The following is a 25,888-nucleotide window of genomic DNA, read 5'->3' as shown; positions in this document are numbered from 1 at the left end:
GATGTCCATGTAGAGTCCATAAGGTTTAAATCTGGGCTATGTGCTTACTGGGTGGACATGGGCTTGAACTGGGCAAATTGTACAGGTCATGTGGTTTCAGTTACATGGGTGCCATATGTGAAGCTCATGTGGATTGTATGAATCCTGTAAGGGATGTAGGTGGGCTAGGTGGTCTTGGGCATAATTAGGGCAAATTTAAACAGGCCATGTGGGCTTGTCAAATGGGCCCTAAGTCGGGTCTCAGGCAAGCGGCAACCTCTGGCAGTTAAAAGGAAGCCTATGTGGATGTGTACCGGTTTACAGCGTTACTTAGCTTTAGCCCACTTACCTCTGTTAGCTGGTTAGCTCCTGTTAGCTCCGGTTTAGCTCAGTTAGCTCTTAGCTACAGGCAGCTCGGAGTTTGCCAGATGTCAATCATTCACCCCCACACTCACAGTCCCCTCTCAGCTTTACTTCTTTGTCCATATGTATATTTTCTGGGAGTAACGACACGTGTGACGCTGCAAAGATGGCAATGGTAAGAACTGCCCAATGAGTTTCAATTCAGCTCTTCGGAAACCAACGGATGACGTCACAGAGGCTCCTTCTATGTTTTTACATACTGTCTATGGTCTCAGCTGAGACCCATTCAGAACCAACCTGACATCCATATGGACAAACAAAAGTGAGGCCACCATGGAAACTGCAGATAAACCTAAATGGGACTCGAATCTGCAGCCCACATTTAACCCTTATGGGCCCCACATGGACATACTGGCTGGGTGGCATGTCCCTTGGAGCATAAAGCAAAACTCAGCTGTAATATGATTCAGTGTCCTGGAAGCAAAAGTTGTGAAGTGCAATTTCTCAGCATATGGACTCTACTAGGTGACGATGGGTCCTGTACATGTTAAAGTCACCGCACCATCAAGATTAGTCTGACACACAATGTTAAAGTTGGAAAGTTATTTAGGGCTACTTTAAAGTTAAAAAGCTACTTTTCAGCTCATATTCATTCAATAAATACTGCTTGGATGTTTATAGTTTTGCCAATTTTGCTATGTGCCAACAATATCATGTGCACACAAAACCTTTACAACTTTGACAAGCTTCTACAGGTGTCTCTCTTTCATTTACTAATGGATCATATTCACACATGCACTGCTTCTTTTTTCTTTATTATACATATTTGTATGCCTGTGAACTCACTGCAGGAAAAGGGATTCAGTAAATTACCCAAGATGCTTCAGTCTCCATCATATCACTATATAGTCTGAAGCCAAAAGGCCCAATATGGCTGTTCAGTGATTTGTCATTTAAAAGAGATCATTCTTCTCAAAGGTAAAGGCAAAGAGGCACAGGTGAGTCCTTACTGCGGCACCACTTAATTACCTCCTGTACATGCTGAGCAGATGAGGCGGTCCAGCCGATGATCTCATGGAGTCTGCTTGTGCTGTTGGGAAATGTGCATTTTGTTTGGTTTAATACACTCCTCTTAGCAGATAACGGCCGTGGAGCAGTGAGAGAATTGGATCTGTGTGGATATTTACACGTTTCACAAAGCAGTTTTATTTCTTTGACATGTAATTTGTGTCACTGTGTAAACGACAAGCAGAGAACCGTTAGGGTGTGAAGAATGGTGATTTACTGAGGTGCAAAAGGCCGACAGTGTATGACAGAGAGCACAGAGCTCACATTCATTTGCTTTGTGTCATTTATTCAAGCAATCAAATTATCAGTCAGTTGACTCGTAAACAACTCATGGCGAGCTGGAGAAGGAGATGGACTACTGCTACGTCTCTGCTAATTAAGTTTGAGCCAATAGCAGCTGGAGGAAGAACTGAAAGGTGAATCACTCTGCACCCACTCACAAACACAGATTTTCATGGGATTTGATGGTTCATTCATGATCTTCCTGAACACACGCTTCGTTGCAGCACAAAGGCAGGTTTGAAAATTTGCCACTTGGCTGCGTATGTGGGCTTTGTGCATTTCATTAAACGCTGTCATATGCAGCCACCTGATCATTGCTCTACGATTGCCAAGTTTAGCCTGCAGGGGTAAATCTGTCTGGACTCACACACTACTCAGATACACACTTATCTAACACCTAAATAGACAGTGCCACTTCTGTGTCACTGGAAAACAAACTGGAAGTGAATATTTCCTGTGTTTGTGAAGGTAAATGTAGGATGGTCTTGTAATTGCAGACTGTTTCAGTAAGTAGTGTCGTTCCATTTCCAGTCCAAGTTAATGAAGAAATTGAGTTCGCATTGAGGTCATCAGTTCTGAAGGGAGGTTGGGAGAGCAATTTATTCCTTAATTACACAAAAATGTCTTATCTTTTACCAATGTCAAATTCCAGAGGATTTGGAGCAAAGCACACAGTTTCAATTTTCTTTTTCTTTTATTTTGAAGAATAAACGAGGAGTGCAGTGATTGCTGAAGATCTGGCACATTTGTATGGTTTTATAGTTGGCTGTTTTCATACAGGACTGCAAAATACTGGCTGTATGTTTGCAAATGGGGAAATCTGGTAACATTTCCTGTTATCTAACACCCCAGTCACTGTGGATTTTCTGCTGCTGTGACCATTACGGAGCAGAGAGGCCCATACATCAGGCTGTCCACACAAACTAACAAATCTCCATCCTCTTAATTAAATTGCAGATCTTTTGTGACCTTTAAATCTAAACGGTAAGGGAAAGTTAGACCATAATCTCTGAGTGTTATTCCCTCTGAGGCTGCTTGTATATTTCTGAATGCAAATCCATATGTCTTACAAGAGATGCATTATGGAAAATCCTGGGTTCCTGAAGCCGCATTTATACTGTCGTACGTAGTAGGGATGTCCACTTCTAATGTTGTCATATGTTGCTGTCCATCCTGTTTCCATGTGTCTTCATGTTGCCGTGGTTCTGAAGACAATTCATCCACCAACTGAGTTCAGAGTTCACTCCCATGTATTGACGCCAGCTTTGGGTACTGGTTGGTCGTGGTAATGCACCATGAAGTTGTGTGAATCTACCCAACATGGCTGACACAATCACACAGCCTTTCTTCAAAAGCTGCTATCAATCTCCAGAGGTTGTTCTCGTCGTTGTGTTCTTCTTCCTCCTGTTCCTCTTCTTCCTCACAGGCTTGTTCCTTTCCTTGGTCGCATGCCAGCTATACTGTTCAAAACTGAGTCCAGGTTTCTGGTGTCTACTTCAAGCAACGGATCTGCAAGGCCCTGGAAAATGCACCAGTTTCATATGTAAACATCGCAGAAAAAGGATGAGTGTCATTTACATATCCCCTCTTCAGCATCGAGCATAAATGAGCCTTTAGGGTAGCTGAGAAGTGAATGAATGAATTTACTGAACAGACTTGTCCTCAACGGGAAACATGTTGGTACCAAGGTCAAGCTCGTCCCTGGACAGGTAGCTGTTTAAACAAGTGCCAAATCATGTTATATTTAGAGCAAACCAATGTATATTTCTCAAAATATATTTGAAAATTTGAAAATAAATTTGCCTTTAGGTACTAAATACTCAAAAAAACATTAGTCACTTGTGCCGAAAGGAAATCTACACGAAGCAAAACACAACGGTAAATCCAGACAGAAATAAACAAGCTTTCGTTAATTTGTTAATGGAAGGAAACGTCTTAAATACTGGTGGCGCGGAGATGAATTTATTTTGTAGTTTAAATGGCTTGTAGTTCAGTTACACGCAGGAAGTATTTTTGAGGACAAGTTCCAAAACTTCCACATTGTCCACAGAAATTAGCTGAAGTTGACTCTGCAAAAAGGGCAAAACATTGTTCATGTATAAAAAACTTTATGAAACAGCATGGAGCTGAACTTTACCAGCTGCGGTATGTATGTATGTAGTGTCTTCCTTTTTTATTATTTGTACATTTATTTCAGTTTTTTTTATTTATTTTGCCTCCTGGAGATTTGTTTCAGGACTTGTAGGGTTTAATATTTAGTAAATTTTCTTCCTTAAATGAAAAAGTTGTTTTGACATTTAGAAATGCATTTCATGAAATCTATAGTTTTCTCAAAATGTAAGTATAATTTTATATTTTGTATGTCATTTATACTTTTTTAAAAGTGTTTTTTGTGAAATGTAAATGTGTTTTGCACTTTTCAGCCACTGAACTTTCTGGATAAATAAACATTTAGAATATTTATGCCTTTTCCTTTTAAAGTTATTCCTCATAATGCCTAAGCTAGACGTGTCAGTAAACTTTTGCTTTGCGCTGTTTTCTTGCAGTGTGAGAATATAAGCAGCAAACTTCCTTCTGTAGAGATTCAGAAAAAGATGACATTGCAGTGAAAGGCTGCTGCAGGGGCTAATACTTGCTGCTTCAGCTGCTGTCATTTTCATACCACAGCAATGCTGATAATACTGTTCCTCCTGTCCAACTGTCCCTTCTTTCTTTTCCAGAGTTTCTACATTTCTTAGAATAACGCTGCCTTACCTTCAGCTTGAGCTTTTAGGCTTTTGTTCCACAATATCATGACCTACACATGGTTAATAAGGAATAGTTTATTTCAGGGAACAAGAAAGGAAACTCTGTAGTCATGCATTGGCTGAGCACACACGGCAAAACAAGGAAAACATGCATCCAAGCAGTCACTCATCATGCAGAGGAAGACCCTGAAAAGCTCTTGCAAACAGTCAAACATCAGCGCTGGCTCAGTAACCATTGTGTCTATGGGTGGGAGCATCTCTGTGGAAGCTGCAGGTAAACCTCTCAGTCTAATTACCTTTTTTTTATAGATGATGAAAGAGATAAAGTAGATGTGATTTGGACAGATATACCTGCTGCATGCTGCATGTGTAGCCAGAGGGGTTCTGGGAGATCGGAAACCACAATACTGATTATGACAAAGTGATAAGTCTGATTTTCTGCCCCAGTTGCCGTGGCAGCCAGGAGCAGCTGCAGTGGCAGGATAGGGCTCGCTCTGCTGTTGCACTCGTCCCTTCTCTGAGCCAGTCGATTACCAATGATTCGGAAAAGCGAGAAAGGTTCTGCTGGGCCTGCTGCCCAGCACACGCTGAAGCCACAGGATGGAGGTGGTGGGTGGAGCTGACGGAGGAGCTTTGTTTGCACGTCACTTTTACATTAAAATTATGATCAACAAAGAGAAAATAATCACTAATTTAATCACTAATCACACATTTTAGTTTTTCTGGAGGTGATCAAATTTAATCACAAATATTCCCTGAAGACTCAAACTAACATAAACCTCTTATTTATTGGTGCAGGACTCTTTGCTTTCCGAGTTCAAATGGTTTTACGTCTCAGACCAGCTCCAATACAGAACTGGCTGTATAAGGGTTGAAGCAATGGTTTCACCCCTTCCTGGCAAAACCTTGCTTTATAGTCTATAAACACACCTTTAATTATAACTATAGTGAAAATAATAAAAGATGTTATGTTTTTTTTTTCTTAAAAACTGAAAAACATACATCAGTGAGGCTTGTCATACCATAAATAAAAAAAGGAAACACAAACAAAAAGAAAAAACCATAAAACATATGTTCAATGCATTGGAAAAAAAAAGCTTACTATCAAAGTAAAATAAAAAAAATGTTGCAATCAGTTAGTTCATCAAGATTCATAAACACTCAAACAGACCAGGATAGTTTGACGCAGGAGGATTAAAGGTGCATATTAAATGTAAAGACAGCACAAGTGTTCAACATCTGTGTCTGTATTGGTTTTAACAGGTGTTGTAGAAAAGTGCAACTATTAAATCCTAAGAAGATCCAACAGGAATACAGGCTTTATGTCCACAAGACGGATTTCAACCAAGGTTCATGGCAACAGAGATGATTCATCCTTATGCTTTGCAGAGACATAACACCTCCGCTATGTTGCAGAATTTTAGTGCAAAGCATAACGATGCAGCAGTTCTGCAGTCACTGAACCTAAATTCAAATTTATGCTAAAGCACAGAAGCAAAAGTGAAACCAAAGCGTTCTGCTTCATGACACTGTCACACGCTAGTTAATGGATGCCATCTCTTTGGCTGTTCTGAACATGCACTGTAGCTGATTCAGCAAAGGCATGCAGGAGGACATTGTCAGAGGAAGAAAGGAAAATAAAGAGAGAAAAGGACAGAGAGATAAAACAAGTCTTAAAACTAAAAAAACTTAAAACTTAAACTGACTGGAGAGAGCTCAGAAAAGAAACAGGATAAAAGACAGATGCTGAATCAGCCACCATTTATAAGAAAATCTACTAAAGTCTAGCAGTGGGACTGGAACTTGTTGTGAGTGTAGAAGTAACCATAATGTGACCAGAAGCACAAAATGTCCCTGCAATATGATTAATGTATATGTGTACCGATACAGTCCAGAAATAACTTTCAAGATCTGCCATGTAGCGTCAGTTCTGTTGGGAACATCAGCACGTCCAGAGACAAGCTAACTGCTTGTCAAGCACTTTGTCTGAAGACAGCTAGAGGTCTTTTCAGTCCAACACAGTGCTTCGGGAATATGCAAAAAACACCCGATACCTTCGTGCACGTGCACTCAAAACTGAGGGACAGGAGCTGACATCATTTAAAAGCAAGTCTGTCATTTCATCTTGATTTTTCTGCTTGTTTCACTGAAGCTGCCACAAAAATATTCTAATAGAAAGATAGAGATGTGACTCACTGCGACTAACTGTCTACATCTGTGGATGCACCATACCTTGATATGTATACACACACACACACACACAAACACTGTCCCTCTGTTTCTCCACCTTTAAAGTTGTCACAAAAATGTTCTGCACTGAGAGATAAAGCTATGACTCAATCAGACTCCCTCATTCTTTCTTATTCCGCCCCTTTCTGCTCACCACATCGCACAGCACACATCTTTATGCATGAGCGCTCCGCCACATGCACACGCAGACACATACCTGGACAGTCATGCACAAAAAATCTTAAAAGTTAAGCTGTCACAAATATTCAGACCCTCATATGTGACTCAGTCAGACTGCAGTGGTCCTGCTGTCATCATGTGTGACCTCGTACATAAAGTTTCTTTCTCTGCATGTCACACGGACGCCCACACACACATTTAAATCTTTTCTGACATTATACTGGAGCACAGTTTTCTGAAGCATCCACGGTATCCAGCAGGTATCCTTGTGGCAGTTTTCACAAAAAAATTATCACCCACACACTCCTTTTTAAAAATTAAGATTTACTTTTTTTTTTAGCATAGCGTTCATATAGAGTATGCTCATATGCATAATATATGCATATATACACGTCATTTCATGATGTGTGTATAAGACACGAAATGTCCATTTCAAATGATATCAACTTATCAACTTAAATCACCAACAAGGTTAATCACAAAGTGGTTTACAAACAGACATGAAAATAGCCAGCAGACATTGTTTATAACGGTGAAAATAAAAATAATCAAATAATAAAACCGACATAAAAATAATTTTAAGTAATTATGAAAATGAAAACAAAAACAAATGACAGATTAGATAGAAGCTTTACTGAAAACAGAGTTTTATCAGCATTTCCAAACCAAGCTGGCTGCTTAAACAGGAGAGGAGCTCTGAAAGCAGGGCCTCTGTTTCTGGACTTACAGATCCTTCAAACCACCAGCAGGTATTCTGGGGGCTAAAAGTACTTCAGGGTGATTTGAAGCAATCAGTTCTCTAAAGTAAGATCCCCCTGCAAAGTATCACAAGAATTTTGTATTTGATCAAAGAAAAAAAATGTCAGGAAGTCATTCAGGAGAGGCCATAACAGGAGATCTGTGGTCTCTCTTCATGCCACCTGAAACTCTAGCAGCTTCTGGAATAACGTGATGATTTTCAGTGCTTTGTTTGAGCATCCAGATAAAACTATGTTCCAGTAGTCAGTCATGGTTGTGATGGATACGTGGATCAGTGTTCAGCATTACTTTGGGAAATGATTTGTCTGATCTTTTACACAGATGAAAATATTTTGCTCTCAAAAATGGCTTAATATAAATGACCTCTTTAATAGTTGTTGTCACAAATTAATTCACTTCTTTCCTTTATTTTATTTTTTAATAAACTCTGTATAGCTCTATGCTGGAACACAGTAACGCAGAACTGTTGTATAAATACATAGAATTATTATTTTCTTAAGTATAAAATCAGAAAAAGATTCAGAAATCAGATCTAGATTTATTTCACTGTAAAAAAAAAAAAAGAAGATATGACTTTTTCTCCTTGGGAAGAGCAGAACAAACTTTGTTCAAATTGAAAGAGATGCTCATAAGACCCGTGTGCTGTTGGAAACGCTTTCTCTTGCTGCCCACTCCTCTTTCCCCTGAGATCTCTTTTATGAGATTTCTGGTGAGTAGGTCATTAAAAATCCATTATGATGTCACAATGCTCTCAGAGCAGTTTTTTGCCACCGTGCTGAGTCATTGCCAAGGACAGTGGCTGGGATGAACGTATTATCTCAAGTGTCTCACTTGATCATTATTATCCTCCACCGGAACAATGTAGCATTATCATGACATTGTCTGCAGATGAACAGCTGGCCTCAATATCCCAATACTTATTTGAAGAAGATTAGATTTTTTTATAGATATTTACTGATATCTGTTGATTTTACTGATATTTTGAAATTACTACAATCCAGTTTCAAAACTACTCGGTGAAATTTTCCCAATCCAATCAAAAATGCTTGTTTTTGTCATTTTTATGTTATGTTGTGTTGCTATGCTATGCTATGCTGTGTTGTGTTGTGTTGTGTTGTGTTGTGTTGTGTCGTGTCATGTCGTGTCGTGTCGTGTCGTGTCGTGTCGTGTCGTGTCGTGTCGTGTCATGTCATGTTATGTTATGTTATGTTATGCTATGTTATGTTATTTTATGTTATGTTATGCTATGTTATGTTATTTTATGTTATGTTATCTTATGTTGTTATGCTATGTTATGTTATGTTATGTTATGTCATGCTATGCTATGCTATGTTATGTTATGTTATGTTATGTTATTTTATGTTATGTTATCTTATGTTGTTATGCTATTTTATGTTATGTTATGTTATGTTATGTCATGCTATGTTATGCTATGTTATGTTATGTTATGTTATGTTATTTTATGTTATGTTATCTTATGTTGTTATGCTATTTTATGTTATGTTATGTTATGTTATGTCATGCTATGTTATGTTATGTTATGTTATGTTATATTATTTTATGTTATGTTATCTTATGTTGTTATGCTATGTTATGTTATGTTATGTCATGCTATGTTATGTTATGTTATGTTATGTTATGTTATGTTATGTTATGTTATGTTATGTTATCTTATCTTATCTTATCTTATCTTATGTTATGTTTTACCATTTGATGCTAAGCTAAGGAAAGTTATGTTAGGGTTTATTGAGCTGTGTCATCAAGACACAAGAACTCCATACTGAGATTCCCAAACCTATTAAAACAGCAAATGAAAAAAAGTAAGTTGTGATTGAAGGAAATGAGTCATTTTGAAAATTAAAGGTGGTAAATTGTTCAGAAATAAAAGAATACATAATGTTTCTTCCACACAAACTGCTGCTTGTAGAGGAAATACTGCAGGATGTAAAGCATGCATGGAAATATTAAAAATTCACAGAACATTAAAGATGTTTTATTTGAAATGTTTTATTTTGAACAGCCCCGGGAATGATGTATTTTAACAGTGAAATCAGAAAACCTACGTGGTGCATGCGGTATTTCTGTTCAGCTCCCTCCCACTGATCTGTCTGAAGCGTGCCTCTGAGAGTTGTTCGGTGTCACATTGAACGTTAAATCCTGTGATTTCCTGCCTCCACCAGCCATCAGAGAAACACCTCTCTGTTTTTTTGGACCACAGCTTGGCCCTTTTATTTCTCTCCATCTCTTCCTCCTCCAGTTCCCAACAACAAACGGATTATTCAGAAAGAGAAAGTCAGCGACGCCTTCATCAGTTAGGTAAGGACGTCCACACACATAAACATAACTGCAAAGTTTGGTGAAAAGAGTTCTTCAGATGTCAGAGGTCATTTTAATGTGATTTTAATACTGTTTCTGTATTTTCTTGTGTGTAGAGACTAAGTTTTAAAGCCCCCTGATGTGCTGTCTTTGAATCTGCTGTCTTCTTACTACATTTGTTTTCATCACTTTTTTTTTTTTATTAATGAAAATCAAGTGTTTTTCTCTCGCTACATCAGCCTGTATATTTCTCTCTGAATATCCAAGCTTCAAATAATGGTTTCAAGTTTCATCAGACTTTTACTGTTAGTCTCAGTTATTAGATCTACTTTCCTCATCTCTCTGCAAAGTGTCTCAATGAAGTTCTTCCCATATACCATATATCCCTGGTAGCCTTGGCAGCATAAAAACTAATTATGTATGGAAATATTACACCAGCGACATGGAAAGAAGCTCAGACTTGCTTCTCATAACTTGGCTTTTCATAAAGTCCTATGTTGTGATTTACTGTGCCATGTCAGCATAGAAAGGCAATTTTTTAGATGAGCTCAGATAGAAATGTGTACTTCTGTAAATATGACAATGTTTTCTTATTAGGATTGAGCTCCATTCATTTCTTTAAATCTCACAGAGAAGCAAACTTTAATCACCACATAAAATGTAATTTCTGTTTTGTATGGTATCCCCATTTCATTTGACCTTGGTTACTAATAGCCTTCCATTGTAGACTGCACGTGACTGCACCACGTTGTTATTCTGCTCCATGGCGCCTTTTATTTCTTCCGCTGCCTTTAATCACAGATGTCGTACTGTTATGAAGAGAAATTCATGAATTATGAGTTATGAATTCAAGTTATGAATTCAAACTAGGAAATTAAGCGTCACCGCAAAGCATGCATTATAGATCATTTATGGCTAGATATCTCAATATGAGTTTAAAAGACACCTTGGCTTTGTTTTCTGCCATTGGCTTCAAACGCTTACAATAAAATGTGAAATTAGTATAAAACCCTCTATTTATGCCTATTTGCAGATAGCACTTTTCATAAAAATTAAATGAAATTAAATAAATGAATGAATAAAAATACTTTATTATTCAATTAAATTTAATTTAATTTAATTTCCAAATGGAAATTAAATTAAATTAAATTAAATTAAATTTTAAACTTATAGTGTGAAGTAGGGGATCTATGATATGTATATATGCTGCATGAAAGAAGAACTTGAAAAGTGGCAACTTTCAACCCAACAAAATATTGCAGGATAAATATTTTTCTTTCAGTGTGTCTGTACAGGAATTACTTGTGTGAATATTATTACTGTGCTGTGCTAGAAATACATTTGATCTGATCTGATTTGTTATCCATCAAACTTTTTATGAAATATCCTGTTTTTTTTCACCACAACGAAGCAAAAAGCCCATTTTACAATGTTTGGTCATTTATTAAATGTCTAAGACTTTTGTCACAATCAAGTCACAGAAATTGTGTAATGGTAACACTATACAAGTCACAGATTTTAAGTTTCTCTGACAGGACATCCCGGAGAACCTGGGCTGGACTGCGAACGCCACCAACATTATTAAAAAGGCCCAGCAGTGTCAATTTTCCAGAAAACACTGAGGAGGAAAATATTCGCCCTACCTCTTAGAAACCATTAGAGTTTTCTGACTTGTGGATGTACTGTGTGCTGCTCTTCATCTGAGAAGAAACCTCATCGTTGCTGCTGAGGGGCTCCTCAATCCCATGCTGACTGAAGATCTATTCCATTCGTTTCCTCTGACGGGCCACAAAAATCTAGAAGTACTCCACCGACCCAGGACACCAAGCTTCCCCTTAGCAGACTCAGTCCTGTGAGCTCGCATCGACAGACTTAAACACAGCTTCTTCCCCTGTAAACAGAGAACTTTAGGAAACATGATCCCCATGTTTGGCCTTGTTATGAACTGCTGTACTGTAAATGAAGAATTTGGCCTTTACTGGCGGCCAGTAGGTAAGAAGTGTGATACAGGAGAGCCTGCAAGTCTTTACCTCATATCCAACAGAAACATTATACATTCTTATTTCAGATTATATTAAATCCATATAGAAATTCTACAAACCTTAAAAAACATTTTACTTTTATAGCTTTTTTGAAGTTGCACATTTCCTCCCTGAGATTTTCTACTCTTTATGAGTATCCTTCCTGTTTGGCTTGCTTACGTTTGGTTGTTGGCAGAATGCTCTCATTACTTTTCCTTGTTGCCAATAGAGAAAACGTGCACTATCACTTGGATCCTCATCAAATAGCCAGTTGTGCTGCTAAAGAGTAGACCATTATTTGATGAATTAAAGGTGTGAAAACTTTGCCTCTTGTTAGTGCTTTACATAGTTTCTCCTTTACAAACTGCATGTAGTGTGGAATGTAATAAGGATATTGTGAATAAATGAGATTTATTTTCCTCATATTTGGTGAGTTCTTATGATATTGTGTAATATAAAATTATTCAGCATCAATTTATTGTTATTTAGCAGCTGAAAATGATGGATATGCAGTGTGCATTAGATTTAAAATCAAGCCTGTTCATCATTCTGAGCCAAAAACCCACTTCTGATAAGTGCAGTGATGACACATATTGAACCCCCTCTTCAGCCTGAGCCGTTCACATGCATAGCATACTCGATCCACAGACACATTTCTCAATTCAGAATACGGTGTACATATGGTTGTATAACAGTAGATTAATTACATACGCCGCATTCTGATTACAGCACTATTTACCAGCTGACAGAGCATCAAAGCCACCACATGTCTGTCTGCTGTTACCACTAGAAATCCTGCTAAGAGTTGTGTCATCATTTATTGGTTATTTCCTTTCACATCTGTCACAGTCAAAATGTGAAGCAGCTTGTGTTTTAACATCACATGGAGCTGCTCATTCTTATGTCCCCTGCTCTCCTCAGTCCTTCAGAAAGCCATTCATCTCCTGCATTAAACACATTTAGCCTACAGGAAGATGTTGATTCTGCTGATCAAACTAAAGAGAGCTGGTCTTGCTTGATACAGACTTCTGTGATACACCTTAAATTGAATTTAAAACCATTTGTTAATCTCCATTTTTTTCAGCCTGTGGGGTTTTTTTTTCCAGCAAACTTTAGGTGCAGTTTGTGTGAAGACTTATTCTTAACTAAAAGTTCAGGTTCAGACTCTACAGGATACACACTGACATGCGACTGAATCTCTCAAACAGACTGTTTCTGTTGCCACCGCATTAGGTACAGTACAGTAGCTATCTGTGGGAATACTAAACTCATACACTCACAGTAAACAATTTGGACACAGAGGAACAAAAATACTTGTTTTATTTCTAGTTGCTTCATAAAGACTGCATAGAAATCCTTATGTAATGTAGCCGTTTGTCCCTCTTGAATACGTACAGCACGTTCTCTTTAAGACCAGGCTTCATGTGAGCTCTGTCCCTGGACTGTGGCTCTCTGAGGCCTTTGCAGCCTTTGGGCAACAGTCATGTGTTTCATGCTCTGATGACACCATAACTTGCTGGAGAAGGGATTATGCAGCGAGCTAAACTGCTCTCTGATCTCTCCCAAGCTTTAGCGAGCAGCCTGTTATGTCAGTAATTATTACATTTATATCCCACTATTCTGCCCTGCGATGGACTGGCGACCAGTCCAGGGTGTACCCTGCCTCTCGCCCAGAGACTGCTGGGATAGGCTCCAGCTGCCCTGCGACTCTTCATCGGACCAAGCGGTTTGGATAAGGAATAAATGAATGAATATTCTGCACTGCATATTTATGTTTAATATTTACAACCAACGCAGGAAAGCAACAAGACGTTAGTGTGTGAAGGTGCCGTCTGCAGGAGTGGATCTGGGGGGGAGGAGTGTGAGCCAGCGCTGCGCTCACTTCAGGCTTGGACCGTCTTGTTATTGTGCTTGGAGACATTTTAGCCTTACTAAACCTCTGACACCGATGATGCACTATATGGATACAAGAACTGAAAGAAGACACACACACACACACACACACACACATGTATTAAGAGGGTTGTGGGTTGAGGTCAAGACAGAAAGGGACAGACAGAGGGGATGTACAGCACAACAGTTGATCTGACACACAGTGTAGGTCTGAGTCAGAGTGTGTGTGTGTGTGTGTGTGTGTGTTCGCTGTCTATATGTGAATTTTTCTGTTGTTCAAGCTTTAGTGATAAACACCACGCAACTGTTCTAGTAACAGCTGTATCTGTTGATGTTTTCACTGGAAAAGCAGTGAACCAGAGCATCACGGCTACTATACTCTCACAGAAATGTTGCACCAGATACAGAGTTTTGCTCCCATTTATCCATTTAAAAATAAGACTCCTGTTACTTGTCAATCCTTTTAGTATTGATGATATGTAATCCAGTATGCTGATGGCTAATTTGTAAATGAACCGGCTACAACAACCAGTTGTCCAAATCTGAAACTCTGACAAGGAACAACAATTTGCCTTCTTATGACATTAGTTTTATGCTTATTAAAACTACTACACGTTATTTCGGGGGTTCAGTTTAAAGTTCCTCTCCAGCAATTGTCTGTCCCTTAAAACAGATCTGTTCAGAAAACCTCTCATTGTCCTACAGAAGGCTTCGCACCAGCTCCATGTCCACCAGTCATCACCCTAAGAGACTGACAGTAATGTAGGGGAATCAGAGCTCGACCAACAGGAAGCCGATGTGAAAATAGCTTCTTATTTTTTCTAATTATGAGAACGCCTGATCATAGTTGTGTTTGGTAAATGATGAAGTCGTACTGGATAACTAAGCCCAGCTGCTTTTGAATTGAAATTTGACAGAGAACAGATGACATCACACTTATGTCCTCTCCAGTGTTTGTGATGAGACTCTACAATGTCTTTAAACAGTGAATAAATCTTTGGTTGAAACACGGAGCTCTAAAAAATTTTATTATGTTTTATTTTATTCAGAACAGCTCAGTCGAGATTACTAAAGATCAAAGTGACCTTTATTTCCTTTATTTATATGTGCCTTCCTCTTCATGAGACTGACGGTGGTTTCTGCAGATTTAAATCCTGAACCAATATATCCTACCACTTGAAAGTTTGGACACACTTCTCCATAGGATTTAATGGAAAAGTGTGTCCAAACTTTTGACTGGCAGTGTAAGACATGAAAGAGGATGTAATGGACAGGGAATAAAACTTGAAAACAAAACAAAACCTAAGAGAAATACGACATTTAAACTCACTTTTTCAACTTTATGCGAAGTGGGCCAACCCCTTGAAGGACTGTGAAACAGCCTGTGATGAGGTCATGTGACCAAGGTGCTGAAGATCAACCTCCAGCGCATAATTTTTCCCTTTCTTTTTTCCCTGCAATGATAAGGTCAGTGAGCTTTCAATAAGACTGAGGCCAGAAAACAAAAGACTTGAGTTTTCTGTTTAATCAGGTGGACTGTGCCCATCAGCTACTTGAAGAGTGAACCTGCATACGGGGGCGGAGTAATCAGGTGGAAGAAGGCAGAGAGAATCTGCAAAAATAAAACCGCAGCAATGACAAAAAAGTTGCACATGAAAATGATAAAAGAAGACATGATTTGCAGGGTTAGGAGTGAACAGGATGTCAGAAATTATTTCTGGAGAAACATCTTAACTGTTCTTGAGCTTGTCATCAGTCTCACAGCTGAGGAGGATGTCGGTCATACACTGAGGAACAAACTGCAGGAACACAAGTCCCTTTTCATGTAAGAGGCACTCAAAAGATAAGAGAGTCACACTCATGCTTATACATATATCTATATATATCTATCTATATATCTATATCTATATATATATATCTATATCTATATATACATAGAAATATATATATATAGATATAGATATAGATATATATATATATATATATATGTATAATCTCCTCTCTCACCCACCCCTCCTGTGGCTGTGCATCTCTAAAGCTCAGGTTCTCTACCAGAGTCCTGGGAGCTTGAGGGTCCTACGCAGTATCTTAGCTGTTCCTAGGACGGCGCTTTTCTGGACGGAGATGTCTGATGTTTCACCAGATATCTGTTGGAGCCACTTCTCCAGTGTGGGGGACACGGCCTCCAGTGCTCCGATCACTATGGGTACTACTGCTGCTTTCATCTCCAGACCTTCTCCAGTTCTTCCTTGAGGCCTTGGTACTTCTCCAGTTTCTCATGCTCCTTTTTCCTGATATTTCCATCATTGGGGATGGATACATCGATCACTGCGGCTTTCCTCTGCTGCTTATCCATGATCACTATGTCCAGTTGGTTGGCCACCACCGTTTTATCTGTCTGGATCTGGAAGTCCCAGAGGATCTTAGGCCTCTCATTCTCCACCACCTTAGGGGGAGTTTCCCACTGGGAGTTAGGGGTGTCCTGTCCATATTCTGCACAGATGTTCCTGTATACTATGCCGGCTACTTGGTTATGGCGCTCCATGTATTCATTGCCTGCCAATATCTTGAGAAAAGTAAAAGGCAAAAACAAGTTACCACCTGGATTTAACAATGCAAATCGGTACGAGCCTCCTATTGCATGAGTTTCTCAACTTCATTCCTTGAAAGCTGCAGTCATGCAAGTTTTGGGAGTTTCCCTGCTGCAACACATCTGACATCTCATAAGTGGGTAATTAACTGACTTGTGCAAAGTCTGCTAATTAGGTCTGATGTGTCTTTATCCAATATGACCTCTTTCCTATTGATAAAGGCACATGTCTCCTATTATGAAAAAAAACATGCGATGAATGTGACAGTGTGAAACACTGTCACTGCAGCTGGGAGATAAACATGGCAACATCATGCATACTGATGATTTTTGTGCTAATGGTGAAATCAAGTCAGGCTAGCATTAAAATTTCCCCACTGTAATTATTATACATTGTAACTGGAGCCTTAATTATAACTCTGGTGTTTGCTTTTGTGAATAATGGCTTGTAAATATTAATGCAATCGTTCTGTCTGAATGACTTTCTGTGTGAGTACATATACAACAGTTTTTAAAATCCCAATCAGTACCCAGAAATAATGCATTTATTTTAAATTTAAACACAAGCAAATTAAAGCATATGCAATTATACAAATGTTTGCTTCATTCAACACAAGTTCATTTCAAATACAACAACATACAAATTTAACCCCGTCCTTGTAGTGTGCCGACAAAATGTGCTTGTTCAAAGTAGAAAATCATCGTAAAGTTCTGAAATATGTTTTTGTTAAAAAAAAACGTAAATATTTTCAGAATTAAACTCTGGCATTTCATGACTGAACTGTTAATATAAAGGAAAAGAAAAAAGCGAAAGAAATGTTGAACATGTTTTTCCTTCACATTTGTCTGAACATAAAGTCATGTTGTGCTTTTTGTACACTCAGCTTGAAACAATATTTGAGGACAGAAAAACATTTTTTACATTAAAGCATTTTTTAATCATATTAATTCAGTCCACACCCATGAAAATCTCTGTTTTGAAGAAATTTAAATAAGTGTGCAAAAACAAATGTCTTAAATTATAAAGCATTTTCGGTAATGATTATTCAATAATATATCACCCAGCTCCAGAGAGCTATTTAAAATGTCTTGCATGGATGTGTTTTGCATCACAGATCTGCTTCTAATAATAGACCTAATCATATGTGACAAGAAAAAAAAAAGATTAGATTAATAGGCGTGGAATTGGATGATAGAGTCCTATCATAAATTAATAAAAGCAATGCTATTTTGAGAGCAAGTAATCAAGAATAATTTAATCCAGTATTTACCAGACCAAGCAATTACCTTGTGGAACATTAATCAAAGAAAACATTTATAAATGCTGGTTTCTGATTCCAAAGAGAAGAACAGCCTGCCCTTATTTTAAAAAGCCCTGCCAAGTTTGCAATAAGTCTGAAATTTAAAGGAAATTACAAAAGAAAAAAAAAATCAACAAGTGTGACCAACTCTGACAGCAGAGACGTGATGAATCATACTGGGAGACTGGTTTGACATTCAGCAGCACAGAGCAGGTCATCTGATCTCACAGAAATATGTGAAATAACGCTAAGCTCTGATTTATGATGGGAACACAGAAATCAGAGCAACAGCATGTCATGTTGTGTGTACATGACTTTCCTGGTTCCAGAACAACAAATTAAAAGCACGAGTTTTGCTTTCAGATGCAGAAAATAAAAGAAAGCATTTCTCAATTCATTGGCTGAAACCTTTAAAGGCTTATTTTTCAGAGGGCATGTGCATTAAACCTTTTTTTTTTACATTTGACTTTTATATTCTAATAAGTCACCTTCAGAGTTATAATGTTGATAACCTAAGACATCTATACAAGTTAGGATTATTATCAAATATCTATACAATAACTTGCTGCCATTTTAATGGTTACTGAGGAATAATGTGGGAAAAACATTTCCCACAAGAAACATTAAAAAAAAAAAAAAAAAAAACAAAGACAAAAGTTATAAATTTAATACCGACAGTACTTTGAAATGGAATGCAGCCCATAGAATTGGCATATCACGTGCACATAGCAGTGTCCATGCAATCATGTTAGCAGTCATCTTGTGAGACCTGACATAATTCATGTATATAAATAAAAAAACACTTTTGTTCAATAATCTCATTTGTTTGGTTTATTGGAACTTAGAAGCAGCCATTGATCATAGTTGTTGTTTCAATGTTTAAGTTTATTATTTTTCCTGAAAATGCACCGTGATGCTGAAAATTTGAGTTATGCCAGTGGACTGGATTTCCATTAGATGAAAAAAGGAGTGATCCCATATCAATGCCTCTGATCAGCAATATGGAGAGATTATAATGACCCACTGGTCACTATTTTAGGCTTAAAACAGCTGATATTGTCCATTCAGCAACAGAAAATGGCGGCTGTAGCTCAGGAGGAAGCGCAGTTGTCCTTCAACTGGTAAGTTGGGGGATCAATTCCAGGCTTTGATTCCAGGCTTCCCCTGAAATGCCGAAGTGTCCTAGGGCAAGACACTGCCCCCCGATGTGCCTATCGGGGTATGAGTGTGTAGAATGAGTGTGTGTGTGAATGGGTGAATGTGACAAGTAGTGTAAAGCGCTTTGAGTGGTCTGTATGACTAGAAAAGTGCTATAGAAGTACAAGTCCATTTACCATTTACCAAAACGCCTGAACCGAGTGAGCGCAAGCTCCTTATTGGTTGTTCAGTATAGACTTTGTGTTATTACCAATATTAGCAACAGATTTCTAACAGGACAATCAAAATGTCTCATCAGTCATGTAAATTAAACCATGAGTATGGGGTCTGGATCCATTCAAAATAATCTGAAGAAAAAAAAAAGAACATGCAACAAAAAGTGATGTGATAATAAGAAGGTAAAATATTCATAGTGTATCATCGTGAAAAGAGTAAAAATATGATAAAGATATTAAAAACATTTCTTCTGCATGTTTTTTTTTTTATTTATTTATTTATTTTTTTTTATTGTGTTGCTTTCAAACCAGAAAAATGCTGCAGACAACATGAACCTCATTGGCCTGATGGGTTTAGGAGTTAGTAGAATATATACAAAGATCTGTATGTTATTTTTAGTATATCATACAAACTTTGTAATTAAACAAAATAACTATAAAGAAATTAAAAATAACTTTTCCACATGTAAAAAAAGATGTGCCTTTATTTGCAGTTATAGAAGCAGAAAAGTTCTTAAGACCATGTTGTTATTTTTGTGTATTTCTGTGAGATCATGTTGGCGGAGGGCAGCTCTAGGGTTGAGAGTTTGGGTCGTGTCAGGCTCTGTTCTCCATTCGATGACATCTTAAATGTACACGTTCAAGTCATAAAGAACTGCTGAATGTGTTCACTTTGACCCAGGCCAAGCTGCAATGCACCACCGTCAAACTCAGCAAGTCCTCTGATTCACTAGATCTAATACAGACACAGACATCGAGTATCGTAAAATAGTACGAAAAAAAGGAACAACCTCCCGTTGCTTTTCCTCAGCTCTTTCCTTTACGTCGTTAGAAAACGTAACACAGCTTAGGTAAAGTGAATTTAGAAGATAACTGCTCTACAGTGCGAATCCAACTACATTTAAACTCTGCTGCAACGTGAGTCTACAGCACTAAAACTAAAAGACGTCAAATGAATAATCTACCAATATAATTCACCCGCTACTTTCTTATCATCATGTTACAGTGAAACCATCCATCATATTAGTTTGCTAAGATATTACATAAAATACTATTTATTTTTATTTATGAAGGAAAAGAAAAAGGCACAAAAGTTAATTATTTTGTTGTCATGTCAACCCACCTGTAATTATACAAATAAATAAAAGTTTGTACATGTTGGTAAACATAATGGAGGACTGCGTCAAGAGTTGAAGCTTTAAGGAAACTGTAGGATAAAATGATCTCCATGTTCTCGTTCATCTTATGCTAAAGGACATCATAAAGGAAGCATCAGGGATCCTTTCCTTAGTATTTCAATTTTCATTGCCGCTGCTGCTTATAGTACCAGTCAAATGTTTGGACACACTGTTTTACTAAATCAAATGGAAAAATGTGTCCAAACTTTTGAGTGGTATTCTATATCTGAGTCACTTCCCACAGAAAGGTTCATGTGTAAAAATATTATCTGAATATATTTGTTCTGTCAACATCACAGGTATAGATTGCAGAGCTTTGCTCATCTCAGAATGACCATATATGTTGGTAAAAGCTCATGCTTAAGTGACTTAAATAAACACATTTGTTTTCGTTACCAAGCTTCAAAGTTTTTCTTCAGGAGGTTGAAGGCCGGGAGCAACGAGATTCAGTTAAACAACAAGACCTGATTACTGACATCACTTCCAGATTAAGCTGTAAACTTACTAGGTTATGGTTAGAAATAATTGTTTGGAGTTTGAAAAAACAAGTAGAAGAACCAGAATACCAGTACAAAGAATATACAGATTCCAGATCCCTTCCCTTCAATGAACATGCACATTTTTTCATGTCCAATTTTCTTCATACATATTCTGCATAACATAATACGCTGGCCTACATAAACACATACCACATGGAGTCACTAGTTTTTTGGAAAAGGAACCTCACTAAATGCTGACATCAATACTTTACAACCTGCTGAAGTCTAAAGTCACTTTTTTATTTGAGTGGAAGTAACCACCACCCCTTGGTTTTCTTCAAGCTGAAGATGTACTTAGTTTTTAACCTCACGGTCCCAAAATAAACCATCAGAACATAATTGTTCACATTCTTGCTTGTGTATCATGGTTGTTACCTCTGGATTCCTCATGAGGATGCATTACAGAACCCAGAACAGAGAGAGCTGTCAAATCTGTTGATGCATAAAAAAAAAAAAAAGTCCTATTTTTTAGGAACTTATATTGAGCAGCTCAGAGGATGACAAAATGATCAAGTCAAGTGAAGCATCTGATGGCTGCTGGACAAACAAGCCATCAGCATCCCACTCTGTTACTGTCATCTTCCTCCATACATGTAGATGTAATTACGGCGGCCGACAGGTGAACATGTGCATCATGGTCAAAACCACAATGCATATACAAACAGAAATCCCAGCAAGAAAAGCTGCAAGTAGAGAGAAGTGCTACAGTTACAGAAATGTAATGTTAAAAAAAAGAAAGAAAAAGAAAAGTGTTCCTGCATATTCACTCACACAACATAGGTGATTTTACGTGATCAAAGTATTTAGTACGCTTACATCAATCAATGAAATCAGCTGATTTTTTTAATAATGTTTGTTTCACACCAGGGCCAAATGTAAAAAAAAAAAAAAATACTGTACTTTGATGTGCATCCCACCAGCATTTTGGGTGAAATCTTCCTGATGTCTGGAGGCTCGGAGTACCTCCGTTGTGTAAGTGAATAAGCCGTGTTTTCTTCTTGCAGTTTTAGTTTATGCAGCACTCCTCAGCGCTACAGTATCCTGTATTCAGAACGCTTTCCTGTATTTGTATTTCTGATTTTCCCACATTTCTGTGTTTGCAGAGCTTTTCTTTTGTTGCATTACATTTCTGTATTTGCAGCTCTTCTCTGTACTTGCAGCTGTTCCTGCTAACCTTAAGCTCGTTTGCACCTGATGGCCACAACATGTAATGCCATCAGCTTGTTTCCACTCACTTTTGCATGTCTTGGTTTGTAAAATATTAGTGATCTCTCAACCGCTACCATGACAAGCATATTGATCTCTGTACAGCTGAAGTAATATTTTGTAAATATTCGGGTCATTTTGAAAATGGTCAACTTAGAAACTTTCCATCACTTTTACTGCAATTGACCCTTAGACCTTACATCAGCTCTCAACACAACTCCTATTGGTTGCTCACAGACGGAAACTTGCAGCGTATAGGACAGATTTCTGAGGATGTGCACAAACAAGGCTTAAAACAAACACAAAATACATGAGGCAGTCATGATTAGGCTGCGTATGTGTAGCTAAAAGCAAGTATATTCTTGGCTCAGGGAGGAGTGCAGCCCTCTCATTTTAAAAGAATAATGTAGGATACTAGAGTAAAATAAGCGGCCTTTACAGATGCAAACTTCTAGCATGATCACAACCCTTGTAACCTTGATATATTTCAGAAGCAAGCAGAAAATAGTTTGTTTCTCATTTCTTCATTTTAGCTTTGCTAATGATAACTGATCTATGCATGAATTATCTATGGAAGGTAAAACCAGCACAACCAGTAGTTCCTTTCGACTCAAAATCCCATCTTCTGATTGGTCAACTGAGAACTTACAGTTACATGACAGAACTTGCAGTCATTGGTTTTAGCAGGGCAACGAAGAACCCTGATTGGTTAGCGGTTATGAGACGAAGCCAAAAAGAGGCTGGAGGAATAGGCCCATGGTCCCCAGGACACACACAGTCACAAACACCCAAAGGAAGATTCTATCAATCACCATGGCAACGTACTTCCAGTCATCTTCTACCTGTGAGCAAAGACAAACCAGTTGACAGTGTTGGTGGTTACAAATGAAAGATAGAAAGTGACTTTTAAAAGCAGTTAAGACGATGCGTGTACAGTATAAATGAGTTAAAAAGGGTCCTTCAGAATTTTTCACGGTTTCAGGGTCAATAAGCTGAGGTGCAGATCTCATTCAAAGGATCAAAAAAGTCAAGAAAATGAAAAAACAAATGAATACATAACTTACAAAGAAAAATACTCTGATAATCTCATTCAAACCCCGGTGTCAAAAGAAGAAAAAGACATTTTGACAAAGCTAATCGACCCACAAGTTTTGCATATCAAAGACTTGTTCTCCCCTTTGGGAGATAGCACCCCCTTCATTTATAACTACCAGAAAGAGGAGCTATAGCAGTCATCTCGTTCTCAATTGGAAAAAGAGAAATAAATGTGACTGACAAGACCGTTTACACAACATGTAGACTAATGTTTACTCATGGAGCAGGTTAAAGAGCCGGGCACAATGCTGCCATGCATTACAGCACAGGCCGGTACTGTTGTTAGCTTAGACTGTTTTTGCATAAATACATTATTCAACAGAATGCCTTCTCTGTGTTTAATTTCTATGAACTCCATGAAAAGCTTTATATTATGTTTCCTTTGCAACACAATTCCAAAATTTAGTTGCTTTCTTTCTAAAGTTATTCTTCACAGAGAATGAAAAAGGTTTAACTTTCCGCAATTTATCCGAACAATAATGTTAATACCACCCATTACTAATGACAGTGGTTCTCAAACTGGAGGTCGCAAGATCTTTCATTTCATTTCGCTTCATCTCATTACTTTCATTTTATTTTTCATTTCTTTTCATTTTCAAGCATTCAACAGGGTGTCATATTTAATTTATAGGTGCAAGGAATTGTGGGATTTAATTCAATAAATCGAAACATATTTTAAAATTTGAACACATCTTCAAGTTAAATTGAAATGAAATAAGGAGCAGAAGAAGTCAAATCTTTTACTATCTGTCCCCTTTTCACCCAACCATCATTACAGTATATAATCAAACAAACCAACCATTTAGCTGTATTTAAAGATGTTCCTAAGTAAAATGTAGGCCAGGTTTCATTTCACAGATATTAACTGTAATGAGTATTAGTAAATTACCAATGGGTTGGTAAAATAACTGTTATATGACGTTACTAGCTGCTAGGTAGCTCCGGAGGATGAGTGGTTGTCTGCCAGTCAGAAGATCCTTCAATCTCTGACTTTTCTTCTTGACATGAAGTGTCTGAGCCACTCATCGTGGGAGTTGAAGTGTGTTTGATAGGGAAACACCACTATGTTGCCCATTAAACTGTATAGACTAACAAATGCAGTATGACTGTGTGTGTATGTGTGTGTGTGTGTGTGTGTGTGTGTGTGTGTGTGTGTGTGTGTGTGTGTGTGTGTGTGTGTGTGTGTGTAAGAAAGAGAGGGAAAAAGTAATTGAATGTGGCATGCTGTGTAAAAGTGTTTTAAGTGTTCAAAAGACTGGAGACGTGATACAAATCTGTGTCAAGGAACCCCACAACCTAACTCTGAGCAAACTGGAACCACGAAAAGTGTTGAACTGGACAGCATCAGAGCTCAAAATGAATAATTAATTTTTTAATAGTAACATTATACCTACATAAATACACTAGCCTTCATTGATTATTTTCTGTTGTTTCCATTTTCCTGATCCAATCAACAAGAAGCAACATCTATACAGGTAAATGCCGGCGGGGTGTCTTGTTTCTTATACTTTAACCATGTGGGGCTTTGGAGATGTAATGAGTTTCAATAAAGACTTGGAAAAACAGTGGCAGCAAAACAGATCTGGATTGAGGCAGATTATTAGGATTGTTAATTATCTCAATGGTTGTAAGGATGAAACAGTTATTTGACAAAAAATGATAAAATGTTTTTTGTCACTCAGACGGATTTCAATCAGACAAAAAAAATTGTTCATGTAAAATGTGACTATAGCTGCATTTTCATTACATTTTTTACAAAATAAAATGTGATAATTGTTAGTTCTGACAAACAATTACAATTTGCGGGTGTTTCCATTGAACAGTGATTTGCGCATTAGCCTCAAGTCTCGGAAAATCTCGTTGCTCTTGTGAGATTTTACAAAAATTGTGACTTATACAAGGTAACCACGTAGCGTTAATTTGAGGTTTTCTACTTGTTATGGAGAATTTGCGATGGAGTTTCTCCATCATTTTATTTTCTAAAACTCTGAAATTTGCTGGTTTTTGTTCCACACCGCACCATCTGTACCGTAAATGAACAGGTCATGAGCCCAAATGTCACGTCCAGGGACACATAAATACGAAAAAAGTGTTTCCATTATACTTTTGCAATATGTTTCCACATTGAATCATCTGAAAAATCACCTCACGAGAGCTTGAAAACTTTTTTGCGATATTTGAGACTTTTTTCGAAATAATGTTTCCATTATTATTATTTTCCATTAATATTTACTTTTTGTGCATCTCTAGGTGTAAACACACCTTATGATAATAAAGGTGTTACAATTAAATGGTGTATGGAGAGAGCGTGGCATTTAATAAGTGTGGTCTTCCAGTTATTTTGAACAAGGACATTTTTGTTATATTGCTACTTTTTGGTTTTGTTGACATTTTCTTTTTTTTTTTTTTTTTTTTTGCCTTAACATTGAAAAAAATGCTCTTAATCAAATAATTGGTGTGTGCATATGTGTGTTACAATAAAACACGAACTCACCTCTTTAGCCTTGTTCCGGCTCCTCATGTTTTCAGCAATGTACTTGACACTTTCTATGGCTTGTTTGACCTCCGGAGACACCACAGAAAAGGCCACTACTGTGTTGATGCTCTGGGGACTCAGCTGACGATTCATCTTTCCAGAGGCGGGCATGTCTGGGGTCTCCCTCCCATGTTGACAGGGGCAAGGACATTTAGTTCCAGTACAGCCCTCCATAGACGAGAACTTACTGTCCCCAAACTCCAGACAGTTGACGGCTCCTCCTCCAACCTGCT

The 25,888-nt window shown here is 37.8% G+C and overlaps 1 protein-coding gene across 1 annotated transcript in view; it reads right to left on the bottom strand.

The window, feature by feature from the left end:
* Positions 1-22,740: 22,740 nt before the first annotated feature.
* The window catches only part of chrna6 (cholinergic receptor, nicotinic, alpha 6), a gene marked incomplete at both ends in the record, with an annotated part of 34,876 nt that continues 31,728 nt past the window's right edge, over positions 22,741-25,888 (bottom strand). The window contains 2 exons of the mRNA XM_079262116.1: positions 22,741-22,866; positions 25,614-25,883. Of these exons, the coding sequence (XP_079118242.1) occupies positions 22,741-22,866; positions 25,614-25,883 (396 nt within the window). The remainder of the gene's footprint in view (positions 22,867-25,613; positions 25,884-25,888) is intronic.

Source organism: Telmatherina bonti (assembly GCF_933228915.1).
Source record: "Telmatherina bonti genome assembly, chromosome: 3".
In the NCBI taxonomy this organism is placed as follows: Eukaryota; Metazoa; Chordata; class Actinopteri; order Atheriniformes; family Telmatherinidae; genus Telmatherina; species Telmatherina bonti.
This window is presented reverse-complemented; position numbering and strand designations above follow the sequence as displayed.